Source organism: Ciconia boyciana, chromosome 1 (genome assembly GCF_034638445.1).
Source record: "Ciconia boyciana chromosome 1, ASM3463844v1, whole genome shotgun sequence".
Lineage (NCBI taxonomy): Eukaryota > Metazoa > Chordata > Aves > Ciconiiformes > Ciconiidae > Ciconia > Ciconia boyciana.
The window spans coordinates 71,083,494-71,109,898 of NC_132934.1; the positions used below are offsets into that span (position 1 = coordinate 71,083,494).

At 40.4% G+C, this 26,405-nt stretch overlaps 1 protein-coding gene across 3 annotated transcripts in view; it reads right to left on the reverse strand.

Moving 5' to 3' along the window:
• Positions 1 to 233: 233 nt before the first annotated feature.
• The window catches only part of RERG (RAS like estrogen regulated growth inhibitor), a 109,042-nt gene continuing 82,870 nt past the window's right edge, over positions 234 to 26,405 (reverse strand). For 2 of the 3 annotated variants that reach the window (XM_072874165.1, XM_072874177.1), the window contains exons 3-5: positions 18,966 to 19,022; positions 4,880 to 4,953; positions 235 to 4,151 (exon numbers count right to left, since the gene is read on the reverse strand). In XM_072874165.1, coding sequence (XP_072730266.1) covers positions 3,744 to 4,151; positions 4,880 to 4,953; positions 18,966 to 19,022 — 539 coding nt within the window. In that variant the 3' untranslated portion in view covers positions 235 to 3,743. Of the gene's footprint in view, positions 4,152 to 4,879; positions 4,954 to 18,965; positions 19,023 to 23,985; positions 24,227 to 26,405 lie in introns of all 3 variants that reach the window. The other variant, XM_072874185.1, reaches the window with a different exon arrangement.

The window sequence follows — 26,405 nt, forward strand, 5'->3', positions numbered from 1 at the left end:
TCGCTGTAGATGCCGTCTGACCTCTTGATTCCAGGCCTAGCAGCCAAATAAATTCAAATAAACTGATCCAAATGCTGAAGCGCTTATTCAGGCAAAATTCACTGTTCATTTTCCGTAAAGATTAAATAAAAACTGAATCAGGACTTCTGGAACTGGTCCCCTAAAAGCTGGAAGACAACACTTCGGAGACAACTAACAGAAGATCAATGCATAAGAGTTCAGTACAGAAAGCACTATATTTTTTTTCATTTTTATTTTTTTCTTATATATTATCTACAAGCATAAGCTTTCATATTTTTAACGTAAAAATGCATACAGATCATTATATATATAAAAATCAACTAGCCTTGTAGCAAACTGCCAGATGCAACTATCCCCAGGTTTGGGGACAACTTGTCTGGATCCAGGTGCAAACCCAGTGGCTGATCCTCACTTCCATACGTGGTCGCACCGAACCCCCAGATATGAAGATTCTCAAAGTTCTAGGGAAGTCTTGGTTCCTGATCCAGGTCTTGCAGCATGGGCATGACTAACTCTTCATCAATTGAAGATAAATATTTAAAAACTTCATAAATGACAATCAACTTGTTGTAGGTAACAAGTATCCATTTCACCTTTCCTCCCCCTTTTTGTTTATCGTCCTTCCCATCCTCTCTCTGCAGAAATGGTAATGGGCAGAGGAGAGGAATTTAATGTTAGTTTCATATATGTACATTTAAATAGCAGCAGTAGAAACAGAATTTAAACTGTTGATGTCTGCTGCGGAAAGGCTACCGAATGTGGGTTCATGTTGCATTTGGCCTTTTCAATGCTTGGGCACTTTTTGTCTCAACTTGCACTTTGTAGAAATATGACGTATTTATAGCATAGCCAATAATATGTTGCAACCTTGTGAGCAACTGTAAATCAGATTGCATTTAATACTATGTAATATGTATCAACAGATTATAATATACTATATTATAACTGGCTTGACAAGCAGCCCATTACACTAAGGAAAAAAAAATTAATGAGCAATTAAGTAAAGAAATTTGTGTTTGTGTGGGAGGAAAGGTCACAAAATAGCAGCCTCCTTTTTGACCGAGTGTTTATCATGTTCGGCAGTTTCCAAATTCAGTCTTTGCAAAGGAATGTTACTATTTTTATTAGAGGTTCTTTATGTAACAAGCCATGTTTGCACAGTGGAACATTTTCTTTCACCAGGATTTTATAATTTCTCCATACAGACATTATAAAAGAAGATGTAATTTGCTGGGATTCTTTTGGAAAGTATTAGGGCCATAACTTAGCCACTCCTTCCTTTCAACTCTCCTAATATGAATACGATTATTTTCTCTTGACATTCATATATTCCCTTTTTGTATTTTAAATGCAGGTCAACTCTGAAACCCAAGAAAGGTTTTCAGAGAAAAGAACTGTTGATGTTGTCTTAGAGAGGGACAAATCAGTTGCTTAGCATACCGACATAAAGACCTTCCTCTCAGCTATGTTGCCGTGGGATTGCAGGTAAGGATTTTGTTTACTTCAGATTCGTGCACCGATTTGACAGATAACAGAATGACTTAGTGAAATGCTCACTCTGGCTCCTAATGTAACATACACATTTGCAAGTTCAGAACTTCAGCTAACAACTACTGGTGTGTGAACAGGCACTAGCTCTTTCTTTTACACTCATATTGATTCTGCATTACTAGTAAGATTAAAAATGCAAAACTTCTCTTTTTTTTTTAACAAAAATTAGAGATATGATCAATAGGTTGGGCAGAGGTGTGTCATGGAGATAGTGACATCACCTGTTGCAAGAACCCCCTGCCCAGAAGCACATGGTGAAGTTTCCATTGCAGTGTGTGTAGCTGGTGTACGGCAACATACCTGAATATGAGGACCAAAATAGAGAGATTGATTCCAGAAGAGTGGAATTAATTTTCACTATCTAGAATGGGGGAAACAGAGAACATAAACAACAGTACAAATAAAATATACACCTGAACGTGATGTTCTTTGATGCTGGTTGGGTAAAAGATATGGGTGAGAGAATGTTTTTAAAAAAATTACTTTGGTAAAGTATCTTTAAGTGAATCCTTTTGAAAAGTTCTGACTTGGGACTTTTCTCTGTCCACAGGGATATACAGGCTTGATTCTCCAGCCAGTTCCACCTCTTATATGGCTACCTATAACTGTATAAAGTGCTATCCAACCAGATATCCTCACTCTCCTACATCTGTGGCAATTTGCGTTTGATAGCGTTTTGGTGTTATTTCCTCATGGAGGCAAATACCCATATGAAGTACAAAGCAGTGGAGAATAAAGTTGTAAGTAGTTGCTACAAGAGGGCTGTTCCTCAAAGGAGAATACTGCTAATATTCCCATTTGTCATCCCAACCTTTGGCTGTGGTTCTACATGATGCCAGTCTGAGCTGCACACCACGCTGCCTAAAGGGATGCAACACAACTGGTGGGAGATGAGCACAACCTTAATTAGTCTTTCAGTCGTGGTTCTCGCATCTCTTAGCATACAGTTAACAAGCCAAGTAACAAGGCAAAACTGGCTTAAATGAGATGCATGACAGAGGAGAAGGGAGGAGAAAAATCTGGACACCTTTTATCCCAGGCACAAAAATCTGATAAAATGCACATTCAATTGAATGTGCCAGATAGAGTCACAAAAAACCTGTGCTGGTTTAAACCACAGAGTGCTTCAAGCAACATCTGGAAGTTTAAACAGCTGGAAATTATGGCCTTTTGATATGGTAGAGGCCATTCACATCTGATTTACATCTGGGCTTAGACTTTAAATACTTGCCGTCCCATGGATTCAGTTCTTCTTCGGTGTAAGATAGAACAAGAGGAACTACTTGAATTGAAATAAGACCAAAACAAAAAAGTAAACAAAAGCTAAAAACTACCCATAACTAAATCAATAGTAATGTGGTTATTTTTTTAGTTTAATTTCCCAACACATACGCTCCCATTTCCCCAGGTACCGTACTGCACTTCAAGGGGGAAATGCTGAAATGCCACTGGACTAGCTGATTATTTCTTGATGAATTCTGCAGTTTCAGAGGATCTGGTAAAGCAGCTGAACTTCAGCTCTGTTGAAATGTGTGTCTTGCTGGCTAAACACTCCATGAAAAAGACCTTTCCTATATTTTTTGCATACTTCTCTAAGAACATCAGCACTCATAGATTTGACAAAAATAACAACAACGAAGGACAGTTTGGAGTAAAAGCACACAATGCACCAATTTAGAGCTGGTGAAAGGTGTCAGATGAACTTTCTGGTAAAACACAGCAGCCTCTACGTTTATTCAGTCCTTGAGAACATAGGTTGTGATGGTTGTCGATGGACTGAGCACTGAATCTTACTCTCCAATGGCTACTGAGCAGCTGGCTGGCTGGAACTGATGTTTAGGCACTACTGACTTGCAGGGGATTGGAGCCAGCCTTGTAGAAGCAGAAGACGCTCTGTCAGTGCCAATCCCCACAATCATCTAGTCCTTTGGAGTTTGCTTTTTTTTAATCCTTTTTTTTTCCACGTTAGCCAGAAGCAGTGTGGCTAAATACATCTCAAAACAGGAAAAAAGTCTGACCCCGTGTTACTCAAAAAAGTAAGTGTGGTTTGTCTTTTCTATTTTTTTAATTGCAAAGCTTTGACCATTTTTAATTAAATGTGCTCTGCCTGCCTTGTCCCTACTCCAAGCTAATATGCTCTAAAATGCTTCTCTGGGTTAGTACAGCTCTTTTTAGCTGCTGATTTTGGTAAGCATCTTATTAATTGCCTGCTTGACATGGGTGGTGGAGCTTCGTCTCCGAGTCTTGCCCTGGACCATCTTTCGACGCCGTACCTCACGACAGAGCTCATAGAAGGCCTCCATAATGTTGCCCTCTCCTGTGCAAGCAGAGCACTCATAAAAAGCACATGCTAGTTCTGTGGCCAGCTTTTCACCTTCCTCTGTGCTGACCTGCCTGGAGTGATCCAAGTCTGCTTTGTTCCCCACCAGGATCAGGGTGACATTTTTGGGTTTTTTAACTTCATCCAACAAGTTCTTAAGTGGCAGCACTTCCTCAAAGCTGCCTCTGTCCGTGATGTCATAAACCAGCACAAAGCCTTCACCCCATCGCACGTGTCCTTCTTTCTGAATAGCGTCCTCCTGTTTTGAAAAAACAGACACCAGCCTTAGGAATTTGATTTATGAAGAAGACACCAGGCCTTCAGATAGACATTGGTCCTCCAAAGCCTGCAAAGCCATGTACATCCGCTTTACTTCATATTTTATGCACATCCCCTTTTTTATCATGTAGCATAGGAGATCTACTCTATCAAGGTGTCATGGGCTGCGGGCGGGCAGGCTGGTAGCAGGCAATTGGAACAGGGTCTCTGTGGAATGATACCCAGCACACGAACTGCATAGGACTGTGCAGTGTGACCATCTGCCATGTTTTGAAAGGAAGGGGGACCTGGCTATGACAAAACTGCTCTTCACTTTGGTGAGAATCATTGACTGAGGCTGTCAAGCCTTATCACTTGGCTGTAGAAATAGACTGTGACTTTGTGCATAGTAATAACGTGTTGTTGGGTTGGCCCTGAATCAAGGAATGAGAACAAAATCATTTTAATGTCAGAGTAAACCCTGACTTTGTTCTTCCAGTGTTCATAAACTCTAAGCAGGGTCCCTTGCAGAAGGATCTGGATCCAGCATGCTGGGTCCAGCAGCAAGCTGATGGTGGTGGAGGAGGGGGAGCTCTGCTCAGAAGCAAATCTCCGTCCCCAGAAGCGGAGCACACCTGCCACCCACCGAACTGCTGCCACCACCGCACTCCCCTTCCCTGCTGTCTATCTGAGCCAAGGTATTGGATAATAGTACATGCACCCACGCACCTGACCAGCTGTATCTAGTATCTCCATGGAAACCACTTCATCATCAATGGTAGCCTGGTGACGATATGTAGACTCTAAAATAAGAACACATTTTGTGAAACATATTAAAATAAGGTAATATTTTTGTATCTTCCTTACAGCTACCTCAGCACAAGACCTGAGATGTGACATACAGCTTCACTAAATTTTATTTGTTGGAGCTCTTCCAGGCATTCTGGAGCACACTCAAGTCCTCCCTTCTACAATGGTGACTATTTTACCTCTGCCCATATAGCACAACTCTTTCTTTCCCATGTCTTATACCTGCAAAGGGCTGTGCCTGTGGACGCTGCACTCTGCGCCCCAAAAAAGGACAGAGATTCCTGTGGCAATGAGGTCCGCAAGGCTGCAGCCCAGTTTTCATGTTTGCTTATAGGGAAGGCTGCCACCTATGACACACAAATACTGCTACTCTCAAAGTACCCAGCTCAAAAGCCTATCACTGCATAGCTTGAAGTCTAACAAGATCAAAACCAGTATGGTTGCAAATCAGGGAACCTAACCAGCATAAGCTCAGGCCTTATACTGTGATAAAATTACAGAACAGTTAGCTATTTTAGGAATGTCTCTTCGAAACATGCTGAAATCATCACATTCACCTCTTCTAGCAAGGGCTCAAGCAGTGATTTCCCTGTGTATGATTTATAAGGATAATCAGAGGGCATTAAGCATTCACACTATGCTACAGGAAAAAAAAGAACGTATTTACTGAGTCCCAGGTTCTGGAACCAGGCAACTAATCAGAAAGCTAATGACAAAAGGGCTTGTTTTATCTTAATGAGCTGATAAGTTAAATTTGATAGCATTTGACCTAAAACTTGGAAAATGATCTGTGCTAACATTCAGATTTATTACTGTTGCTAGCTCACAGATGTCCTATATCAAAAGGCAAATGCGTATGCTGTAAAACTGTGGCCAGTGACTACGAATGCTTTGCATTGTCAGAGACACAATTCTTTTATTTGGTGCAAATCTCCTCAATAGGAACAAAGGCTATCTTTAAGGAAACACATTTCTTGAATTTGAACTTCTGAAAGGGCTCATGTTTGGTGAATGCCTTTTTTCATTACATACTTAAGAATGTCACTTCTTCATAGTGATGAATGTTTCAATGCTGTCAGTGCTGCACTCCCTTCCCAAACCAAAAATGTCACTTCCCTCCTGTGCCACCTTAATTGCTTTAAGTAGCACAGCTGCCTCTAATAGGGACAAATGGTCAATTTAATTAGGCAGATGGCAAGCAGTCTTGCTGTAGGTTTCAGGCAATGAAGACTAGTTTTTTTTACAGGCTGTAAATACCCCTTCTATTTAGTACTGCAAGGCTGTTGAAGGAGTTGGGAGTTCCACCTTTGTAATCCTGAGGCTATACCTACACAGCAGAGTAAGATATAGCTAAGTCTCTCAGTGGTATGTCTTATCTGTCCCTTCTGTACGCCCTCCTAGCTACTGCAGTTCCCCCAGGGGAATGCAGAAAAGCAGGACCTCTAGTTTGGTGTGGAAGGTGCAATGATGCACCTTCAGCAAGTTATTTCAGCAGCTAAAATGTTTGGTGCTAGGTTAGGACTCCCTGTGTAGCACTCCGCGTCCAAGGTCATTTAGGAACTTACACTTTGTGTCTTAGGGGGAGAGTGCTGTGAAGAAGAGATTGCTCTCTGAGTGAGTCATGTGATATTAGCTCCTTACTTGTTTAGACTTTGCAATGCTTAAATGCCTTCAACCATCTGGCCCTGCTTGACAAGTAGCTGTTGAGAATTGGTCCACACAACTTGAGAAAGTGCTCATCCAACCATGCTTGCAGCATATCTGTGAAATGTCCTTCTTAGGAGGCAGAGTGTGGTAGGCCATACGGCTCTTCCCCATGGAACGGGAGAATAAATCTCAAGGACTAGACTTGTGCTTGCTGCAGAAAAGCAGCATGATTCTTAAATGATACTTGAGTTCTCAAATAGGACTCTGGTGGCACTTATGTTGCAAGTTTAACTCTGGCTGCTCGTGTTGGGATGGAATTTGATCCTGGATGAGTAGCACTGATTTGGGTTAGATTAGTGTAAATGTGTCTCTGTTCTCATGCTTTGGAATGTGTGGTAGCTGGGTGAATTTTAATGAGGAGTGTAAAACAGCTGGATGCTTAAGGCAATTTTTGGTGTAATCACAGACATGGCTTCTCCTTCAAGGGAACAGAAACATCTGAAGAATCTGGTCATCTTGTAAGTTACGAGCCCTGAAGTTGTGATTTCCAGTCTGTTCACGTTGATCCCATGGTATTTCATAAATGCGTTGCCTGGCTTCGGGATTTATTAATATCATTTTCCTTGTGACATTTGTTTTTTGAGACATGCAGCTAGAGAGAAATTAGGTAACTTGAGATACCTGCTGGATCCCTAACTGAAACTATCAACAATGCAGGTGTCTGTGTCTCAGATAAGCACCCTTGACCCCTATTAGGGTTGACAAAGTAAAATAGGTGCTGGATATAGCTTGTCTGATCTCTCTCCTGGGATGAAACACACCTCAAAAGCACTTAAAAGTCTAAAATTGGTCAGATTAATCCAGGCTGTAAATGTCTTATCCTTGCATTGCCATGGTCAAATAGAAAGAGCAAAGTGTAACACCGTGTGCCAGCAGCCTTCCTGATATAGGCTCCCAAGATGACTATAGGCAGCTTTCTGAGCTTCAGAGTATCATTTGCACCAGGTGATGCCTATATATTACATCTATAGCTATATGGCTAAAACCTCATAGATAGAAAAGAAACCTCAGAGCTGTGTTTCACTCTTCATAGGCTCAGTGTCAAAACTGCTAGCCTCAAAGCAGAGCTAGGGAGTTGCTGCTGCTGACCGAGCCGTGGCGTACCTGATGCTGTTAGTGCTGTGGAAATAGTCACATTTGGTGGATTTCTCTGTTTCAATGTAAGTAAATCTCACCTGTTCTTGTTGGTTTGGGGGTGTGCTATGCTTCTATTCATACTCCCAATAACAAGATCAAAGGCTGATGAGTGTGGCTTTGGAAGCTGATGTCAGATTTCAGGGTCCCACTTGGTTATAAAGCTGCAATCCCCCAGCACTCTTGCTGTGCAAAGCACGTTTGGTTCTCACAGTCCTATCATTTGGAAAATTTACGTTTATTCCAGAAACATTTAGAGCTGTCAAAAGGCCGAGAAACATGTTGGAAAGTGGTAGCAGTTGGTTTAAGACTATAATATATTGCCTCAATAATTCATTAATAGGAGCTGAATAACTATTCAGCAGCTGTGATGATTTTAAAATGTTATGGCAATACTGATTTTTGTTGTGGGGGAAAGAAAAAAACCAAACCTCCCCTGGGGCTCTCCGTGTTAAGCATGTTACAAATCTCCCTATTCTTCTGAACAATATGATTTAAAAAAAATGCAGAAAAAACCTGCTAAACATATAGAGAAAACTTTGAAGCCCATGATCCACAGACTGTCCATGGATATGATGTTCAGTCACAGCTTGACCACAACACATCCTTGCACTATGCTTATTGTGAGATATTTAATAGAGTTTTGCCCTGTAAGAATGTAGCTGGTCATTTATCAAACCTATTTGTCCAGGACTATCCTGATCTATTGAATATATCTGTTCTGGAAGATTATATTTTGAAAAGAAAAACCATTATCTGAGAAGTAATTGCTAGATCTTGGTTTATATTTGCAGTGATGTAAAAAGCTGTTTTCAGTACTTGTTTATTTTGAATAGACAATATATATCGGGGGTATGTCACAGCTCTGGAAGGAAATATTTGCATCGGAAGGGTTTATTGCTTTTAGGAAAACACTTGTAGCAGAGATGGAGCAATGACATACACCATTTTACATGTAAATTTACGGAATAGCCTAGTCTCTTTTGTTTTCTTTTAAGTACAGAGGGACACAAACTCTGTTTCCATTCAGAATTTTAGTTCATTTTTGTCAAGAAAGGTTAAAAAAACAAGGACATTTTAAAAATTCTCTAAGAAACTTAGGTCTTATGGTGGCTTTCAGCCAGTTGGATCCGAGAACTGCAAGAGACCTAGAGAAAGAGGTTTTGTGTAATAACTATAGCTGAGCTTCCAGACCAAAAAGCTACAGCTAACAGGCATGAACTTCTAAGTTATAGTTAAAGTCTGGTTTGACGGCAATGCAGCAGTATGTTTAAAAGACTAAAATTTCTCATAATTATTTCTGATTACATAATAGAAGTTCCTGGTTTTTTTGGTGTATTTTTTTTTTAAATAAACTCCCTGCTCATTTAGACTCCTGCAATCTTTGACATCCATCAGGATAGCACCCATCTCTATCACATTTGAGAACAGTGTCTTTGACAGCCCATTGGGAAACAATTTACCTCATTACTAACCCTGGTGATATGTTCTACAGAGACTTCCTTCAGCCTGCCTTTGTGAAATCTGTCCCCCTCTGCATTTCCTTGCTGCTTCAGGAACTTTTCACCTTTTTAGAAAGCCCCTGTAAGTTGAATGTACCTTCCCAACTCAGAAAGTCTCTCCTGCTTTCTTCCTTCCCTCACCCCAGCTCTTCTCAAAACTCAGCTGAATGTATTTTTTCTTGCTTGCACCTGGCTGTTACTTACTCCATCCACTATTTACCTTACAGGAGGGTTTTTATTCTGCAACCATCAGTGGTTTTACAGTAACTACAGCTCTGCCCTTGTGTATTTAGAACATCCTTCTAATGCTAATGCAGTGTATCCCCATGTGTCTTTATTAACTGATACCACAGACCACAAAATAAGCATAGTTGGGTTATTTATTATTTATCAATAATACCATCAAATGATGTGCCATGCATTGTTATTGCTATCATTATTATCACGTGTAAAAGAACAAAAAGTATTATTTAAAAAGTTACTGAAGGGAAACTCTGACAGCTCTGATAATTGGACTTGGGCTCTTCAATGTTGTAAGTGTTTCCACACATGTAACTCCAAGAGTTGGGAAATACAGAAGGAAAAGTTCTAGGAGGCGGTACAGTACCTGTGATGTGCTTTATATGTACGACTTATCATACTACACGAACATGCATGTCAAGCCACAAACTTAAATCAAAATGTGTATGAAAGAAGGTGGTATTTGTTTGCAATGATATTTAATTCAGCTCTAGGGACTTTAACCTGCTTCACATGCAGTCTGCTGTTGTGAATGCTGCTTTTGGAATTGATATGGTGATGTGCAAAGGAGTTTCTTTTCTAGCTTTGCTTTTGGCTTTTCTGGCTGCCTTCTACAAGGCTATGTTTGCTGTAATCAGAGTTGTGACCGCAGTACAGCAGGTATTCCCAAACTAGTCAGATTAAAGCTGAGCACAAAAAAATTATGTGGGAGGCTCTGCAGGCAGTGAGTGTGCCCTAGCTTGCTGAGCTGCTTTTAATTGCTGTTTTCAGTCCAAGGTGAAGCTCTCGAATATTTCCATCCTGAAAGTTTTGCTAAAATCAGGCTTGGGTGGAGGGTAGAGACTCTATTAATGCCCCTGCAGAGGCACAGGGAGGAAGGCCCAGTGTCTGCTCTGGGCAGTCAGCAGGCATGTGCCTCTGCACAAGCCAGGCTGCGAGTCCCTGCCAGACCCTGGCCCATGCAGATGGGCAAAGACTATTAGTAGGTGACCTTAGAAGAAGCTTCAGGTGCTGTAGGGACTCATGGGGGACAAAGGATGGTCCGTGGAGCACAGGGACGCATGCAAAGAAAAAAAGCTACTGCAGTATGAAATATGGAGAACAAATTCAGAAGAAATGAGGCTTCATTAGGTCTGCTGGTCAGTAAGCAGCTTGGTTTTTATTGTATTTTCCTATTTATAAAAATGTGTGAAGGAAAATAAATGGCTATTGCATGCATAGCCCCACTAGACTATAAAGTTCTCATCTCGGTACGGAAGGATTTGTTGCATCCCCAAAATTTGCTCTTTAGGTAGAACAGGTGGGAGATATAAAACTAGTCTACAGAAAAACATTTTTTCTTGTTGGTATTTTCAATGAATAACAAATTTTGGCCTCCAAACAGAAATCCTAGAATACAGTTTTCTTAAAGACAACTCTAAACTTAATGGGAAGTATGTCTATTTGTTGGCTTCTGCTGCATATGAATTTTCTCCTGCATGCAAAGACTGGGTTTCTTTTGAGGAGAAGGGGAGTGGTGTTATATTTCCTTTCCTATAGGTTCTGTCCTTATCCAGCTTTTGCTGACATAGGCAGAGAAAATGTGTACAGATACTTGGGAACTGCATTCATTAAGGCATGCTAAAACAATTGCTAAAACAAAACCAACAAAGCCAGAGCAGTGCTAACTAGTAGGGAGTAAGCTTCAAGGCTTTAACTGGTTTTTAATTTTCTGGTTTAACTTTCCCACCAACACTAAGCAGAGGTATTAGTTCCTGGTGGGAATTATGCCCATGACAAGTTTAAGACTAAATAAACCATATTATGCTACACTTCTCTGATTGTGGCAAGAAGTCTTTGTTAGCGAAGCTGTGAGTTTCACCTTATTTCTGCCAATATAAATGAAAACTAACCAGTGAGACTTTTCTCACACCTAAAACAAGAAAAACAAAAGCCTGCTCTCCTGAAGGTGCAAAAGCAAGCACTGGAAACTTCTGCTCATCTGGAGAACATTTCAGAATGTGATGAGCAAGAAAAGTAGGGGCAAAATATTTTGCAGCTGTAGCTACAGCAAGAGCAGCCACTGCTGCTCCTGATTTTTGCTGTCTGTCGAGCTACTGTAAAAGGCAATATTTTTATTACTGGCATCAGGAATATCTTCATCTTGAGACTCATATGAAGAAAACAAACCACATTTTCAGATAACTGCTTCCCATGTTATTTTAAGCATCTTCCTCTGCTGCTCTCAATTACAGTTTCATCATTTCAAGTCTTTGTCAAGCATTTTAGAAGCCAGTGTCAGGCGTTTAAGGTGCTCTAGGCCATACCAGTCCATTTCCTTACAAACCCCTTGGAGAAATCAGGAATACTTTCATGGCTCATTGCCATAATACATTCAGTATAAATTCCTACTGCTGAGGAGTACAGTAAAAATGATATAATATATTCAATGTATATCAAGTTAAATAATGTTTCTACTCTTTTGAAGTGGGGAAAATAAAAGCCCAGGAAGACACCTAGTAAGGCACAATCTCTACCATTGAGGACTGAATCTGTTAAGCACTGAGGCAGCAGGAATGAGTAATTTTGCTAATAAAAAATGAGGATGCTAATAGCTAGAGTTTGGCTTGAAAATAAGGCTGTTTTCCAGCAATTTATTAAGTGTCTACACATTTGTCATGGTACTTCCTGAAACACAGGTTGGCAGCCATTCCTCCTAGCCCCAAATGGTTGGTTACCATTACATCTCTCTTTGGCTGAAAGCCCATACTGGACCACATATGTTAGTTCTAGCTTGTGCTTGGATAAGCTGTAGTTGTCAACAGGGGTGTTCAGATGAAATATGCAGAAGGCAAAGTTCTGCAAGATGATGGAAGAACTCTCTCCTCTTTTGCTCACTATGGAAAATGGTTATTTTTAATCATGAGCATGTTGATGATCTGGTCTATAGCACAGTGTAGACTGCAGTATCCTGTTGTGCAGCAGGAGAAAGAGCAGGCTGGGAGCGGAGGCTTCCCCAGGCTGCCTTCCTCCTGGGGCTGCTGGTCTGTCAACCTTTATGCTCTAGGAGTGAAGGGACCATCAGTTAATGATTTATTAACACTTATTTTAGTATGGGCCCCTTTGTTAAAAGTTCTGTTTGCTGTCTGGGCAGTTTCTCTCTCAGCTGTGCTGCTGGGAGTTAGTATTTTTATGGTAGAGGCAGGCAGTAAACCTTCAGGAGTGTTAAGACAAACTTGCTGAGTGAGCCACAAGTCAAGAAAACTAGAAATCTACAATATACAAAGACATGTGTTACTTCAACTTGTGATCTGCAGCAGTGAAAGCAATCCTGGGGATGAAGAGTTTGTATTCAGACAGTATTCCAGCTGTCCAGACAATGTGTTAGCTGAATAAACCAGTGAGCAAAGACAGTCCTTGAGAACTATATTTGGACCTGAGCTCTTTCATGGCTGCATTGGCACAAAATTCGCCCAGAAAGACAGTTCTTGCAAGTTCTCTTGCTACAGTAAATTATTCTTAGTGAGGTGTCAGCTCCTGCTGCTAAGCTGTTTCTGGTTATCAACCATTTTGATGGAAGCTAGTTGGGATATATTCCAACTCTGCTCTGTTTACGTTGTTTGTACAGATCTGTACAAACATCAGGTGCAGAAAAGAAACTCAGGCTAGTAATATTTGCTAGGGTTGTAATGTTAATTACATTATATATGGCATCTGCAAACTTCCCTTGTGGTCCTTGAATGATACCATTTTGCTAACAGAACCTCCAGCTACAGATGTGGTTATATAGGCAAAATTACCCTTCTAATGTAAAAATAATCTTCCTCGCAACAAGCTTTCCAATGGGAAAAGCCTTCTTGCCAATGTATATAATGTCTTCACAAAGTGATTTGTGCCACAGCAGTGAAATTTATAAGTCTTAAGCTGGTTTATAGGAGATGAAGTTGTCTAGTGTGAGATAATTCAGGGCACTAACAGAGGTGTCTCCCTGTCTCCCTCCCTCAAGCGCTTGTCGACCTAGTGTACCTTTCTGCAGTCCTTTGGCTGGTTCATGTTACGCGGGAGAAGAATGGTGCTATCATGGGCCTTTCATAATCAAGCTAGTGGGACAGCAATTTGTACCACCTTATCTCCTACCTTTGCTGCTTTACTGATACCTACACATTTTACTGACGTTTGGTGTCTTATGGACTGTCTGTATATTGCATTAGATAGGACTTTACAGAAACACCAACTCAGTTTTTTTTCCCCTCCCAGCTGAAAAAGAGCGAACAAAAACCTGAGTGACTTAAAGAAACTGTGACATAGTTGGAAGAAATACACTTTAAAAATGTTACTCTTAATCTAGTAGTCCTAGCAAAATTATAATTTTTCTTAAGACTTCTGTTTCTTTACGGTTACCTCTGCTCCTTCAAAGTAATGAATAGTCTTTTCTCTATCCCATTCAAATTAAATAAACTCCCATGCTTTCTGTCTCTCTTTGCCTTCATAGATGGGCCAGTCTGTCATGCACTGTTCTGCTGATTATTTGCTCAGAGACAGTTTTCCTTTCAGAGGATTAGCAAAGTTGTATGAAATATGTGAACAGCTCAGAAAGACATCTAGGGGTAGTGCGAGAAAGCCAAGTGACTTTTGGAAAGGTCAACAAAAATATTAACTCCTTGGTTGCTGTTATTTTATAAGTAGACTTTTGTTTAAAGCACCTTTGACATGTGAGTCTTAACTCTATGAGTACCAGTTACTTAAAGGAATTACAACCCTTCTATGAGATGAAGGATTTTATAAGTGAGAAGCAGAGGCAGAGAGACTGCAGGCAACAAATCAGTGACAGAATCAAGAAAAGAACTGAGGAACCTATCTCCTGCACTTCCTTGGATGTTTGTTTGATCCCCCCCAGCAAAAATGGATGTTTTAAGTCCCTGCGCCTCAGAAAGCACCTGATTCTCCTGATTCTCCCAACTGTACATAAAAATGCTAATTCGGAACAAATTACACAACCCAGTTCATAATCCCCTCTTTTTTTAAATCTTGGGTATCCCAGCTCTGTTTCTAGTTAAGCAAATTGGTAGAACAACGAATGCGTTCTCAGAGAAATACTGCAAATCTTATTTTAAAAAGCACCCATTTAGCCATAGCTATGATGAATCTTCTTTCATGATTTAATCCAGGAGATTCTCCCTGCATGTCATGGCTTATGGAGGCAGGTAATTTGCTGTTGCCCATGAAGTATTCTGCAGGCTATTGGTGCTGTCTGCTGCTGTGATGACTCTTTGGGCTTCCTCCTCCTTTTTTGCCCCCCAGGAAAAAATAAATTTACCATTTTCTTTGACTTACTCTGATTCAGTATCTCCAATTTTAAAATCAATTAAATATCACTTGTTTGATGGCAAACCACAATATCTCTCTGTCTTTGAGGTCAGGTGAAGGCACCCTAAATTCTGGGCACTGCCACTAACTCGTGGGGGGAAATTTCTGAGATCCAGACTGTCATTCCTATTTACTGGCACTGAGGAGAGCAGCTATTCAGAGCAGCCTTGAAAATCATGGTGTGAAGTCCTGAGTCACTGAGGTCCATGGGAGTCCTGCATTCAGGCCAAGAGTTTACCCACAGAGGGTAGGTGGCCCAATAGGTGGTAGGTGGTCTTTGCACCTCCACCTTGAAACTCATCCCCATAGAGTATGTCCATCCCTGAGATGATGCCGGCTGGCAGGTGTTGCGCATTTATACGCTTCTGGTCTTGTGCCAGCGGGGAGGTGGTCAAGCCCGGAGAGGACCACCTGCAGCGGTGCTGCTGCGAGGGCGGCCGCTTGCAGGCTGCAAACTCTCCCTGAGCCAAGCCGCCTCGGAGGCAGGCAAAGTGTCAGCCTGCTGCCACCCCGTTCTTGGCAAGCGCTGCTGAAATGGTACATAGGAATGCTTGTTTTCATGCTGCTTCTATGAATCTCTCAATAGAGCCAAACTAAAATATAGCGCAACTTTCCAGTTCTGTATTAAATCCACTGCGGATGTGTTGCTTATGTTTGTGAAGCGCTTTTAGGCTGTGGCTTAAGTGGTACCCTAACCAGGCGACGTGTTTTTAGGCCTTCTAACACCACACTGAATTTGCTTATTAATTTAAGAGTTGTGTTCTATTTAAAAACATATAAACATTAATGAATTTTGGTGAAATCTGTGTGGTAACCCAATCCCCTTTCTCAGTACATATTTAACAAGCTAAAGAAGGCTAAGTTTAATGCTGAATGCATATATTTAGTATTTTAGAAAACAACTATATGTGGTTTTTTAAATGTGCAGCTCCAGCCTATTTCTCCATAAAGCTCTTTCATTGGACCTTCTAATTCTGTTGCACATGTGAGATAGTTGTGGGATTTATTATAAATACAGATTGAAGGTGGAAACTCATTTGCCTTGATAATGCCAGGTAACCACTTAGCCTGAGTGATTATGCACCTTATTAAAAAACAATCCAAAAATAAAAATATGCCAAGATGATGACAGTGACTTGCCAGTTAAGCAGAAATGATGGAGAAGTCAAGGCTGATGGTTAATACTTGCCTGAGAAATTACCTTTGCTGCAGTTGTTACCCTTGGCTGAGAATAGTAAAATAAAAAGGACAGTGATATGTACTTTTTTGTGAAGATGCAGCTGTCTTACCAATGCTTGTACAGATCCAACATCATGCACAAAAGTGGCAGAGCTGCAAAGCCCTGACTTCAGCAGCAGCCCCATGTGCCAAAGCTTGCAAGATTCAGTGATGTTCCTCCCGCCAGAAAATGTTATTTTGTGGTTTGTAATTTGGCTCCTGGAGATACAGCAGTATATCCAGATGCTGCTAAAAATATGGTCCTTCATTTTATTCTGGCAGGTTAGAGTAGTAAAGAATATTTATAAGGTGTGTTTTTCCTTTCCAGTTAATGTGCCACCTTTAATTAAAAGAGGACAAGTTTTTTTTACCCTGATGATTAGTTTAGGATAATGTTGAATTTCCATCAGGCCTTGTACAGCTTGGTGAAAGCTTTCCTAAAAATAGGAATTATCTGGAGATTCCTTGCATCAGAGGGCTATTGGGTCGTTGAAAACTTGACATAAGAAATAAACTATAAATATGACATTTTTGTCACAGCCCCAGTGATTTTTGGCAAAACCTCCTGTTGCTTAGCAGCTAGATAGTTTGCATCTGGTTTACTTCTGCCCTTTCAAAATTACTTGACAAAGCTGCTTATTCTCCCTGTAGGGCAAATGGGTCTCACTGACACAACTTAAACTTTTTATATTGGTGGAATATATAGATATCCTTCTTTCCACCCAACTGCCAGTCTGTGACTGCTAAGAAGAAATGAATTTATTCTGCTAAAACTTCTCAGTAAATTCAGCTCAGTGATGTTTACAGGTAACTGGACACTAAATCACTGCAGGATGATCATGATAAAGACAGAAATGCATTCTTTCAAGCACTGTTTCTCAAAGCTTTTGGAGGTACAGTCCCTTTCTGATTGATCTCTGCAGGCCTGAATAGTGGTTAGAATTTCAGATTTTTTTTCCTAACACTTCACAGTCTCCTTTGAATCCTGTTGAGGTCCATAGTTTGAAAAGAAGAATACTTTAAAAAACAGTCTCTGGTGGGTAGCTTCCACCAGAGATTACTGTGATTAAGAAATAACTTATTGACAATAGTTCATTTGTTTTTTAATTTCTCAAACCTTTTCCTCTGGGCAACTTAAAGCACTTAGCTTCACAATAAACGTAACACATAATTTAAGCTGTTATCCTCTAAACTGAATGAGAACGTAGAATCTAGAAAGTAAGTCAGAAGAGATTTAATTTTTGTTCTACTGAGATAGGACTGTTGTCTGCATGAAAGGTTTCTGTGTTGCAAACAGAAGACGATTGATTAGATTCCTGAAGGGGCATGGTTAATTTGCAGTTGTATTCATTTGTAAAACAGAAACAAATGTCAAGTTTTGTACACCAAAAAGGGTATGGGGCCTTCATAATGGGGCAAAAAATAATAAACCTTCCACCTTGCTAATAACTTAGTTTGTGTACTTAAACAGGGCAATAAGGATACTTTTGCATGCAGTGCCCATGTAAGAAATTAATGAACTTGGACTATACTGATACAAAACACTATATACTGCTATTGTGAAGTTCTTAAAATGATGTATTAGTAATAGAGATGTGAAGTACTAATACTAATAACACTAATAGAACATTATACTGAACATCCCACTGTCACTATCCCAGGTGACAGAATTCACTGATTAATATATTGGTATTAGCAGATAAAAGAATGTGTTTGAGTTCAGGTCGTTCTGAGAATTATTTTCCCAATACGAGGTTTCTGATATCTGTCATTTCTTCATCTGGTAAGATGAAAATACTCTGTACGATATTGGATACTTTGCTTTGTTGAAAGGGCTGCCTGGGTTTTGCAATAAAGTGTATTAAACTTTCATCTTTGTTTCTGCTGTGTAAGTTTATGGCGTTCTCTAATTCTTTAGTGAGACCTCTTAGAGAAAGCATCTTAACAAAGAAATAGGTACGATCTGTACCTAACTGTACGATCTGTATCTGAGCCTCCAAAGAAAGGTTAGGAAGGACATGGCAACAGACTGTAGAAGAAAAGGAAATTTCCTGGCCCCTTACTTCATGTGTGAATCACCTAGTCCTGAGGTATTGAAGGTGCGTTCTGAGATGTTAATGCTTCATCTCAGACTTCTTGGCCTGGATTTGCTCTGGTACAGAGCATTCAAATACATGCTAAATTAGGAAATACTAAGAAATTGGACCTTGGCCCAAATTTTCAAGTAAGGCCTCTAATTCAGAGCAACTGTTTGACAGGTTTTCTAGAGATATCTGTGCCAGCTTCTCAAAAGTGCCAGACCCAACACAGCTGAGTGGGAGCAGTGGAGGAGATGTGTCCCTTTTGATGACTGGTGTTCTTATCTGGTCACCCAAAAAGTGAGACGCAATGTATATTTCAAAGTTAGGACAAAAAACTTACCTAAGGATAGGCAGACTGACTGTTAAGTACCTACAGTTATTTTTTCCCTTGAATTTTTGAGATCTGTATCCCAGCCATCTTATTCTCTAGCAGCTGATGCTTGGGTTATCCAAAAGCAGAAAACTGATCGCACACTAAATAATTTTCAGAGTGAAATACTAATGCAATTGCTTTCAATGGCAAAATTCCTGCTGACTTCTGTGTGGGCAGAAACATGCCTCATCTTAATTCTCTGCTTTCATTTGAGTGCATTACTGCTTCTCTATTCTGCCATCTTAGGTAATAATTTGTTCCAGCTTTAAATGACCATAGAGAAGCTTTTTACAGCAAATTTAAAGGTTGACTGAGGCTTGGAATTTTAACTCTATGACTTTCCATTACTTCAGCCATGCTATTATATACAGCATACCATGTGAACAGAATAAAATGCAACCTACCTAGCGTTGGGTCATATTCCCAGATGAACCGTTTGGTCAGGAAGCGTACAACGAGAGCTGGAGGAACAAAAAGATTCCAGGTGAGATGCACAAGCCATCAACTCATCTGGTTTTTAAAGCTTTCCCAGCAAACTCTTCTGGGTGAAAGCACGTAGCAGCTCCCTTGAACTGTGAGCAGAATTCAGTGTTGCTTATTGCAGCAGTTGAGACCTTTTCTCTGTTTGTGGCCCACTTTACACTTTTGGAGAGGAGAAAAAAAATGAAAGAAAAAAAAAAACTCTTTACAGCATTAATCATTCACCCATGTAGCAATACAGGACAAAGAATACCAGGAAGCTTTTGATGGTAGTCTCTAACTTTTTTCCACTTTTTTTGGTCACAATAGCTTCTACCATTAAAAAGCCAAAACAACCCCATTTACAGTGCTATGAGCAGATGACCTTTGAAAAAAACATTATTTTGGATGCTTTAGGTTTCCCATAACCAGTGGAAAAAGGGTTGGCAGTTTTTGAACCAGGATGCTTTGAAGCTTCAAAACCAGGGGTGTTCAAAATAATTTAATTCTTGAAAACTTTCCCTTTAGTTTTTAAACCTTATAAGGTAAACATATAATTGGCTAAATAGCTTCCTTCTGTATTTTGGCATGCCTTCCTTGTGACAATTTATTTTCCATGTTTTGCCTACTTGTCACTTGAAGCAATCTGCTATAATTTTTTAAACCAATGGTCAACAAATGCTATTAATGAATCTGCAGAAGTAGAAATAAAGTTTTAGATTTTGGAGCACTCTAACTAGTTCTCAGTTTCAGTTTATGGCCTAAGATCTTCCTACTTATGTTCTTGTATTTAATTTTTTCTATCCCTCCACCCCCTTTTAAAAACAACCTATAAAGGCTTTGTCAGGTTATTGATTATGTTCTAATTTAAAACTAGGCAGTGCCTTGAATTTCTAGTGGTGTAAACGAAGCATTCACCACTGCCAACTATTCAAAATCCTTCCTGCATTTCTAAAATGGAGCTAGAGATATCACTGCACTAGCTATGATCGCAGTGATTTCAGCTATAGGAAAAGTTTTCCTTGTCAACCCTACAGGACTGTTCCATTCTTCTTTCAATTGCAGATGGACAGTAAAACGTGAACAGCTAAACCCAGTTCTGATCCTTTTCAAAATGAAAACCATGAGAATGCCCCACATCCCAGATTTCTGTGCCCAAGAGTAGGACAAGGCAACACTGCAGAATAAATATAATTAATTAAGCTTTGCTTAATTGGAACCCATTTTTTAAATCCAACCAGAACATTAGTTTTCAGGAAGATTTAACTATGCCTTGCACTTGGAGGGGTACTAAGAAGCTGATCCTAAGGAAATGAGATCACTACATAAGAAGCAATTTTAAATTGGTGTTATTTTAAGTTTCTGTTTTCCTTAGGAAATCCTATTTTTAATTTTTTTTAGCCTTTGCAGAAATGCTCTCCTTGGCCCTCAGAGTGAATGTGGCAATTCTTAGCCAAAGTAACTTTTCGAGTCATAGTCCTAACGTGGATGTCATTATACTGCAAGAAGATATCTGTGTAACTTGTTTTCCATCCATGATGATGCCTGCACCAGAATGTTTTTTCCCCACCTTTTACCTCAGCTGGAATAGTTTAAACATCTTGATGTTTCAAAAGTTTGGTCATGACTCTTCTCTAATTGCTAGTAATTGGTCCTCTAATTGCTGGTAAAACACGCAGCATGTTCTTTTTTTTTTTTTTCTTTCTCTTTTTTCTGTTTTGACTGGGGAAGTGATGCAGGGTAAAAGCTTTCCTGACATGCTTTCAGAACACTCCTTACCACCTTCCTTTTCAAGAACAGATTTTAAAAATGCTTTCTTCTTTCACAGCCGTATTCTGAAGGAGAAGCAGTGTTGTGCTACTTGTGTTGCAGTGCCTTACCCTGAGCCTGTACCTGGACCTGGGAGTCACTAATGGAGAGAGAGAAAAGGCAGAAGTGAGTGGGGGAACCTGTCCAACTATTTTCATATTTAAACATGGTTCACTTAATAGTTATGATACCTTGTACTTACAGATTGAAATTGCTGGAGAGGAGGGTCAAAGTGATGAAGGGGACTGGAAGAAAGTCTGTCAAGCACTACTGTCTGAGATGGGGGATAGAGAGCAGCAGCTCTGAAGGAAAAGAGGGAGAAGAGCTGATTTTGGAGGTAGCCCAAATGAAGGAGATGAGAAGGTGACAAGTGATAAGAAGGAAAGGTAGAACTGGACCACAGCTGCTGAGATGAGCCTGGGACAAGAGAGGTACAGCTATGTACACGGGATGCAATGGTACAGGCGTTGAGTGCTACAGAGGTGAGGAACTGGAGATCACAAATGTAAGCTCTGGTGAGGAGGTAAAAAATAGGTTGTATTCGTCCCCAGCAGGGAGGCCTGTATGCAGAAATAACAAATAGTCACACATGCAGGAGGCAGCTGAAGAAAAGAAAGGAAGGGTGGGAGGTGGCTGCCACGCATAGGGCCAGATGGCAATTAGTCTCCCTTCCTGGCAGGTCTCAGCGGGGGCACAGCAAGCCCAGCGAGTCGCCCGCTAGGCACTGTCAGTAATAAAGTACTTGCATAAGGCTTGCTTGGGCTCTGTGAAGGGAGGAAAAAGCCACCTCAGCACAACCCCAGGTAAGTGGGAAAGTGTCAGCTTCAGAGCCATGTGCTCTGTGCCAGTTTTGGGGGTGTGCACACTCGGGGACGTGTAGAGCTGCTGTTCCTGCGGGGCTGGCTCTGCTCAGCCTCCTTGCTTCTGGCCTGGCTGATTCCCTCAAAATATTCCTGCTCTCCTTCATGGCAATGGTCACAGCCCGTTCTACAGAGCTTTTCACTTCCACACATTTTTATAAGGCTGAAGATTAGCAGCTGCATTTCACAGATGGGGAACGTGAGATGCTTCTGATCCAGTGTCTGTCCCGGTTATAACTATTGCAAACTATGTTGGATGGGAACCGTCTTTACTTTTGCCTCATTAGGGGTGCTTAGCAGATGAGCCCCTGACATCCAGTTGAGTATTAAAACAATGTATGTGACTTTGCCATCTGATTTGACTGAAAATGGTCAATGAGAGGAGAGCTGGGAAGGGCATCCAAGCGCTTGGGCTGTCAGTTTGGAGACCAGCTTGCTGGCTTGTGCCGCCTGTCCTAGCAATGATCCCCCTAGAGCAGGGGTATTGCTCTGGAGGCATTTTGTTTATGTTGAGCTCACTTACTGCCAGATTACATCATTTTTTAGTAAAATAACTTCTGCCAGCAGAAGAATCAGAAGTGAGGACATCAGGAATTCACTGCGCTTAGAGCTGTAGCGCTCAGATTTCTGCTGCTGGCCTAAATGACGCTTTGGGCAAAGCAATAAAACTTTTCTGTGTCCTTAGCAATGCCGCATAGAAAGAGTTGAGATGGGCATTACTTCCTTCTCCCCTTAGCAAAGGTGTGTACACCCTGTTTGACCCTTCAGCCTTATTTAGACATGCTTAACTCTAATACTGAGCCAAAAATAACCCAACACACTAAAAAAAAAAAACACCTGAATGCTGGGTTTTGATTCAAAAACATTGAGGTTGAGAATGTCTGAAATGCATTATTTTCTGATTAAATTAGGTGACTAATTCCAATGTTCCTATTAAAATGACCATTTCCAGTGCTTATCCTCAAAGAAGATGAAATGCATTTTGAAGCAGGCAAGATTCAGATCCATGCAGTACCTAACAGGAGTGAATTTCATGGTCCTCCACTGAGACTAGTCCAGACTCTTCCCCGAACACTTACTGCTTGTGAAATACAAGAACTTGCAGGCTTAGAAGGAAAGAATCTCCAACAAACTGCAATTTGGATTCCCACTGTGTTTTTCAGAGACATGACCATTACCTAAGGAAATTGATGTAATGTCCCAGCAAAGGAAGAATAGACTCATGTCTCTTTCTGCCTTTTCTTACACCCTCACTTCCAAGTCAGCTGTTTTGTACAGGGTTTAAATTAGGGTAGAACTTGGCCCAGGACTTTCATTCACTCATGTTTAAACCTCCTGCCTTAGAAGTTATTCTTGGAGAAGAAACATGACTATCTGTCAAATACATTTGCAGTGTAACTCCACTGAAGACAATTAAGTTATACGAGGAATTAACTTGGCATATAAACGGAGATTATCAACCACATAATTAATCAATTTCTTTGGGACTTGTGGGGCTGAGTCCCTTACTCAGCTTTAAAAATCTCAGTCCATATCTTTTTGGAACATTTGTTTTTGTGGTGTTTTGCATTTTGCTTTAGATCTTTGTTTGGATTTAGGAACGTATAAATGCTCTGGCTAAATTTACAATCTGCCTGAATACGTATCTTCATGAATTTGTTATCGTTCCAGCTGATACAAGCTGAGCTTTTGGGGGAAGAATGGAAGCAGGGTTTTATTTGAAAAACATCCCCCTTCCCCAAAAGCTACAGAGTTCAAAGTTATTCTAAGAAAAATAACAGTTCTCTGCAGTGAAATAACTGTATGATGACTCTTTTATGCCATGAGAATTTTCAGCTATAAAAATGCTCTGAAAGTAGTCCCATTATTTAACTTATCAACAAGTCCATTCCTGGTACCATGATGATGTGTCATCAGTAAACCATACTTGGCAGGAGACACTAGAGTGGTTAAAACCAGAGGTTATAATGATCAAAAGGCACTTTCACAAATGAAGTATTTCATTTTTTTAATTATTTTTTTTTTTTCCCAGAGAGTTCATCCCCCATTCACCCTCTTGGAGGCCTCTCATGTATTGGAATTTCAGTCCCCTTGGAGCACGTGGCGAGCTCCAGCCTGCAGGATGGCAGTGCCACAGGATTCTGGCATGCAACGTGCTGCCTCCTTAAAAAGCTCTGTGTCCAGCTTTGGGAAGTAATGCTTTGTTTTAAAGGCACTACCATGAGAATTTAATTTGCTCCTGAAAGTGCTGGTTGTTTGGGGGCTGTGTGTGTGGGGAGGGCAAGTATGAACTTATAATGCAGAGTCCTTTTCTGATCCTGGTACGTCATGGATGTAAACATGCAGTCATTACTTCTGGCTCTGCGTCTGTGGGCCTGGGTTTGACTCAGTTTTGACAGTACCTCTGGCAATTCAGTGATGTCGGGATATGAGTGGTGAGTGAGACATCAGCAGAAGGATTTCTCTGCCTTCCCTCCTCCCTTGGTTTGTTCGCTGTGGTCACTTCTGATGCTGAGACCTAACGTGCTTGTAGTAAACTACAAGGTAAATTTAATGGAGTAAAACAAGATCAGTGGGGGGAACAGAAAGGAAGAACTGTACCAAGTATAAAAATGGTCTGTTTTACACTGCCTTGCTGTCTCAAACTCTGCATATTTTATGCATATTTTAATCACTGTCTTAAGCAGTGAACTGTTCAGACAAATTACTGTGTACGCTTGTATGTTTTTTCTGTAACAGCACAGTGAGGTCCTCCATTGACTGACAATGAAAATATAAAAAGCATATATAGTTTTATATATAAATATAAATTAAATATCAAAAGTATATTTACTTTTTAATATACTTATCTATACTGTATAGCAGTATATATATAACTATATATATAACTGTGTGTGTATATATATATATACTGTGTAATAGTAAATACAGACTAGGATTGAACAGCGATGTGATGAATCGTGTTGCTCTTGCCTTTCATGAGGTCATGTTGCTTAGTGTAATGTAAGCCTTTTTTCTTCAGTGGTAATGACATGGGCTTCAGTTATGTAGACCCAAATCTGAACATCAAAAATGGTTCAAATGTCTTTGTTCTGGTGCGGTATAAAGGGACTGGAATACCTGTCTCAAATCTCGATCTTAATCCTCACAACAGGATCATGGACCAAACCAACATCCCATGTTCAGGTACTTTGAAAACATTAATGTACTTTCACATGTAAAACTTAAGCACTGTATATTGGATTTATCTTTACAGTAAATAATATGTTAGAGGATGAATATGCATGTAGCAGGACTCCAAAGACTGCTTCAGATGCTAATTCAGTAGGTTGTTCAATTAGATGTCAATAACTGACCTTCTTTTGACAAGTTGTTTGGAAGGACTCTGTTACTGTGGAAGAGACAGAGACCGTAGTCCTACTCATCTGTGTTTTTTATCAGTCTTCATCAGGATATTCATCCTTTGGCCTGACCAAATGTCAGTGTAATAAGTGTCATTTTTAAAACGGCTGTCACTTTTCAGTTTCTACTACAGAGTTTTGGGCAGTATTTCTTTTGTTAGTGGCAATTTCAGTTTATCTCAGATGCAACTCCATTTTACTGCTGTGGGAAGTACCTGATTTTAGGAACTTTTGAGTGGAAAGGGTCTGGAGAAAAGTAACTTGTTTCAAGGAGCTAATCTGAAACTCTGGCAGTCCATAGCATGGTGTATTTACTAATTTCATCTCAGCTATCTTAATAGCAGACCAGAAGGAAGCACTACATCAGATTATTTTGCAAGCACTTTTTAATTGCAGGGAATGAAGTAAACAATAACTTGTGCTTTTATCAGAGCATGCACATTTTATCTAGCGTGCCGCCACTTCTGCCGCCACTGAAAAATGAACATAAAAATCATCGACTTAGTGCAATGAAACTAATGCTTGCAGGTGCTCATGAAACAGAAAGGTGAGCCATCTATTTCCCCGACTTGCACAAGGGTAACTGCTCTACCTATGGTCACACTTATTTCCAGGGTGACTGTTTATGCAGTGCTTTGCTCCCTGCATGTTTCTCCTCTCTTGCTCACCAACCCAGACCATGTGTGGGCTGCCCGGGCTTAGGGGTGCTACCCGCCTGCATATGCCCAGGCATGGGGTCTTGTGGATGCTCCAGCTCTTCTGCAACATCTAGTTATGCCTGGTCCTGCTTTCGTAGGCTTGCAGCTTTTGCACAAATTAAGTCCAATGTTAGGGAATTGTCAGTATCTCCCTTCACTGACAGAGATGTCTGGCCCCCAGGTTAGAGGCAAAATTTGCCAGTACTCAGAGACTGGGGAGAAAGGAATCTTGGCACAGACATGTTAGCAGAATGAAGGCCACTTTCCTTTTTCAGTACTAAATACAGAAAATACAGGAGTCATTTGTCAAAATCTTTGATTATAACCACATCCTAATGTTAATAGCAGGAAGTGTTTCTTGTCTGTCTTCTGGCGTGGTAATTTCACAGCAAAAGAACCTCTCTGTATATTCATCTGGAATAGCCTACTGTGAATTTCACAAAATACACAGTATCATAGTCATTCATCCCATCGCCACTGAACGGGAGGATTTTTGTAGTAATGTTCTGCTCATTTCCTTCAGTGCTGGAGGCATCTTTTTACAACAGTTGCTGCATATGGAATACAAGCAGGAGGCTTAATTTATATTACGTTATCCCATTCCATAATATATTTTT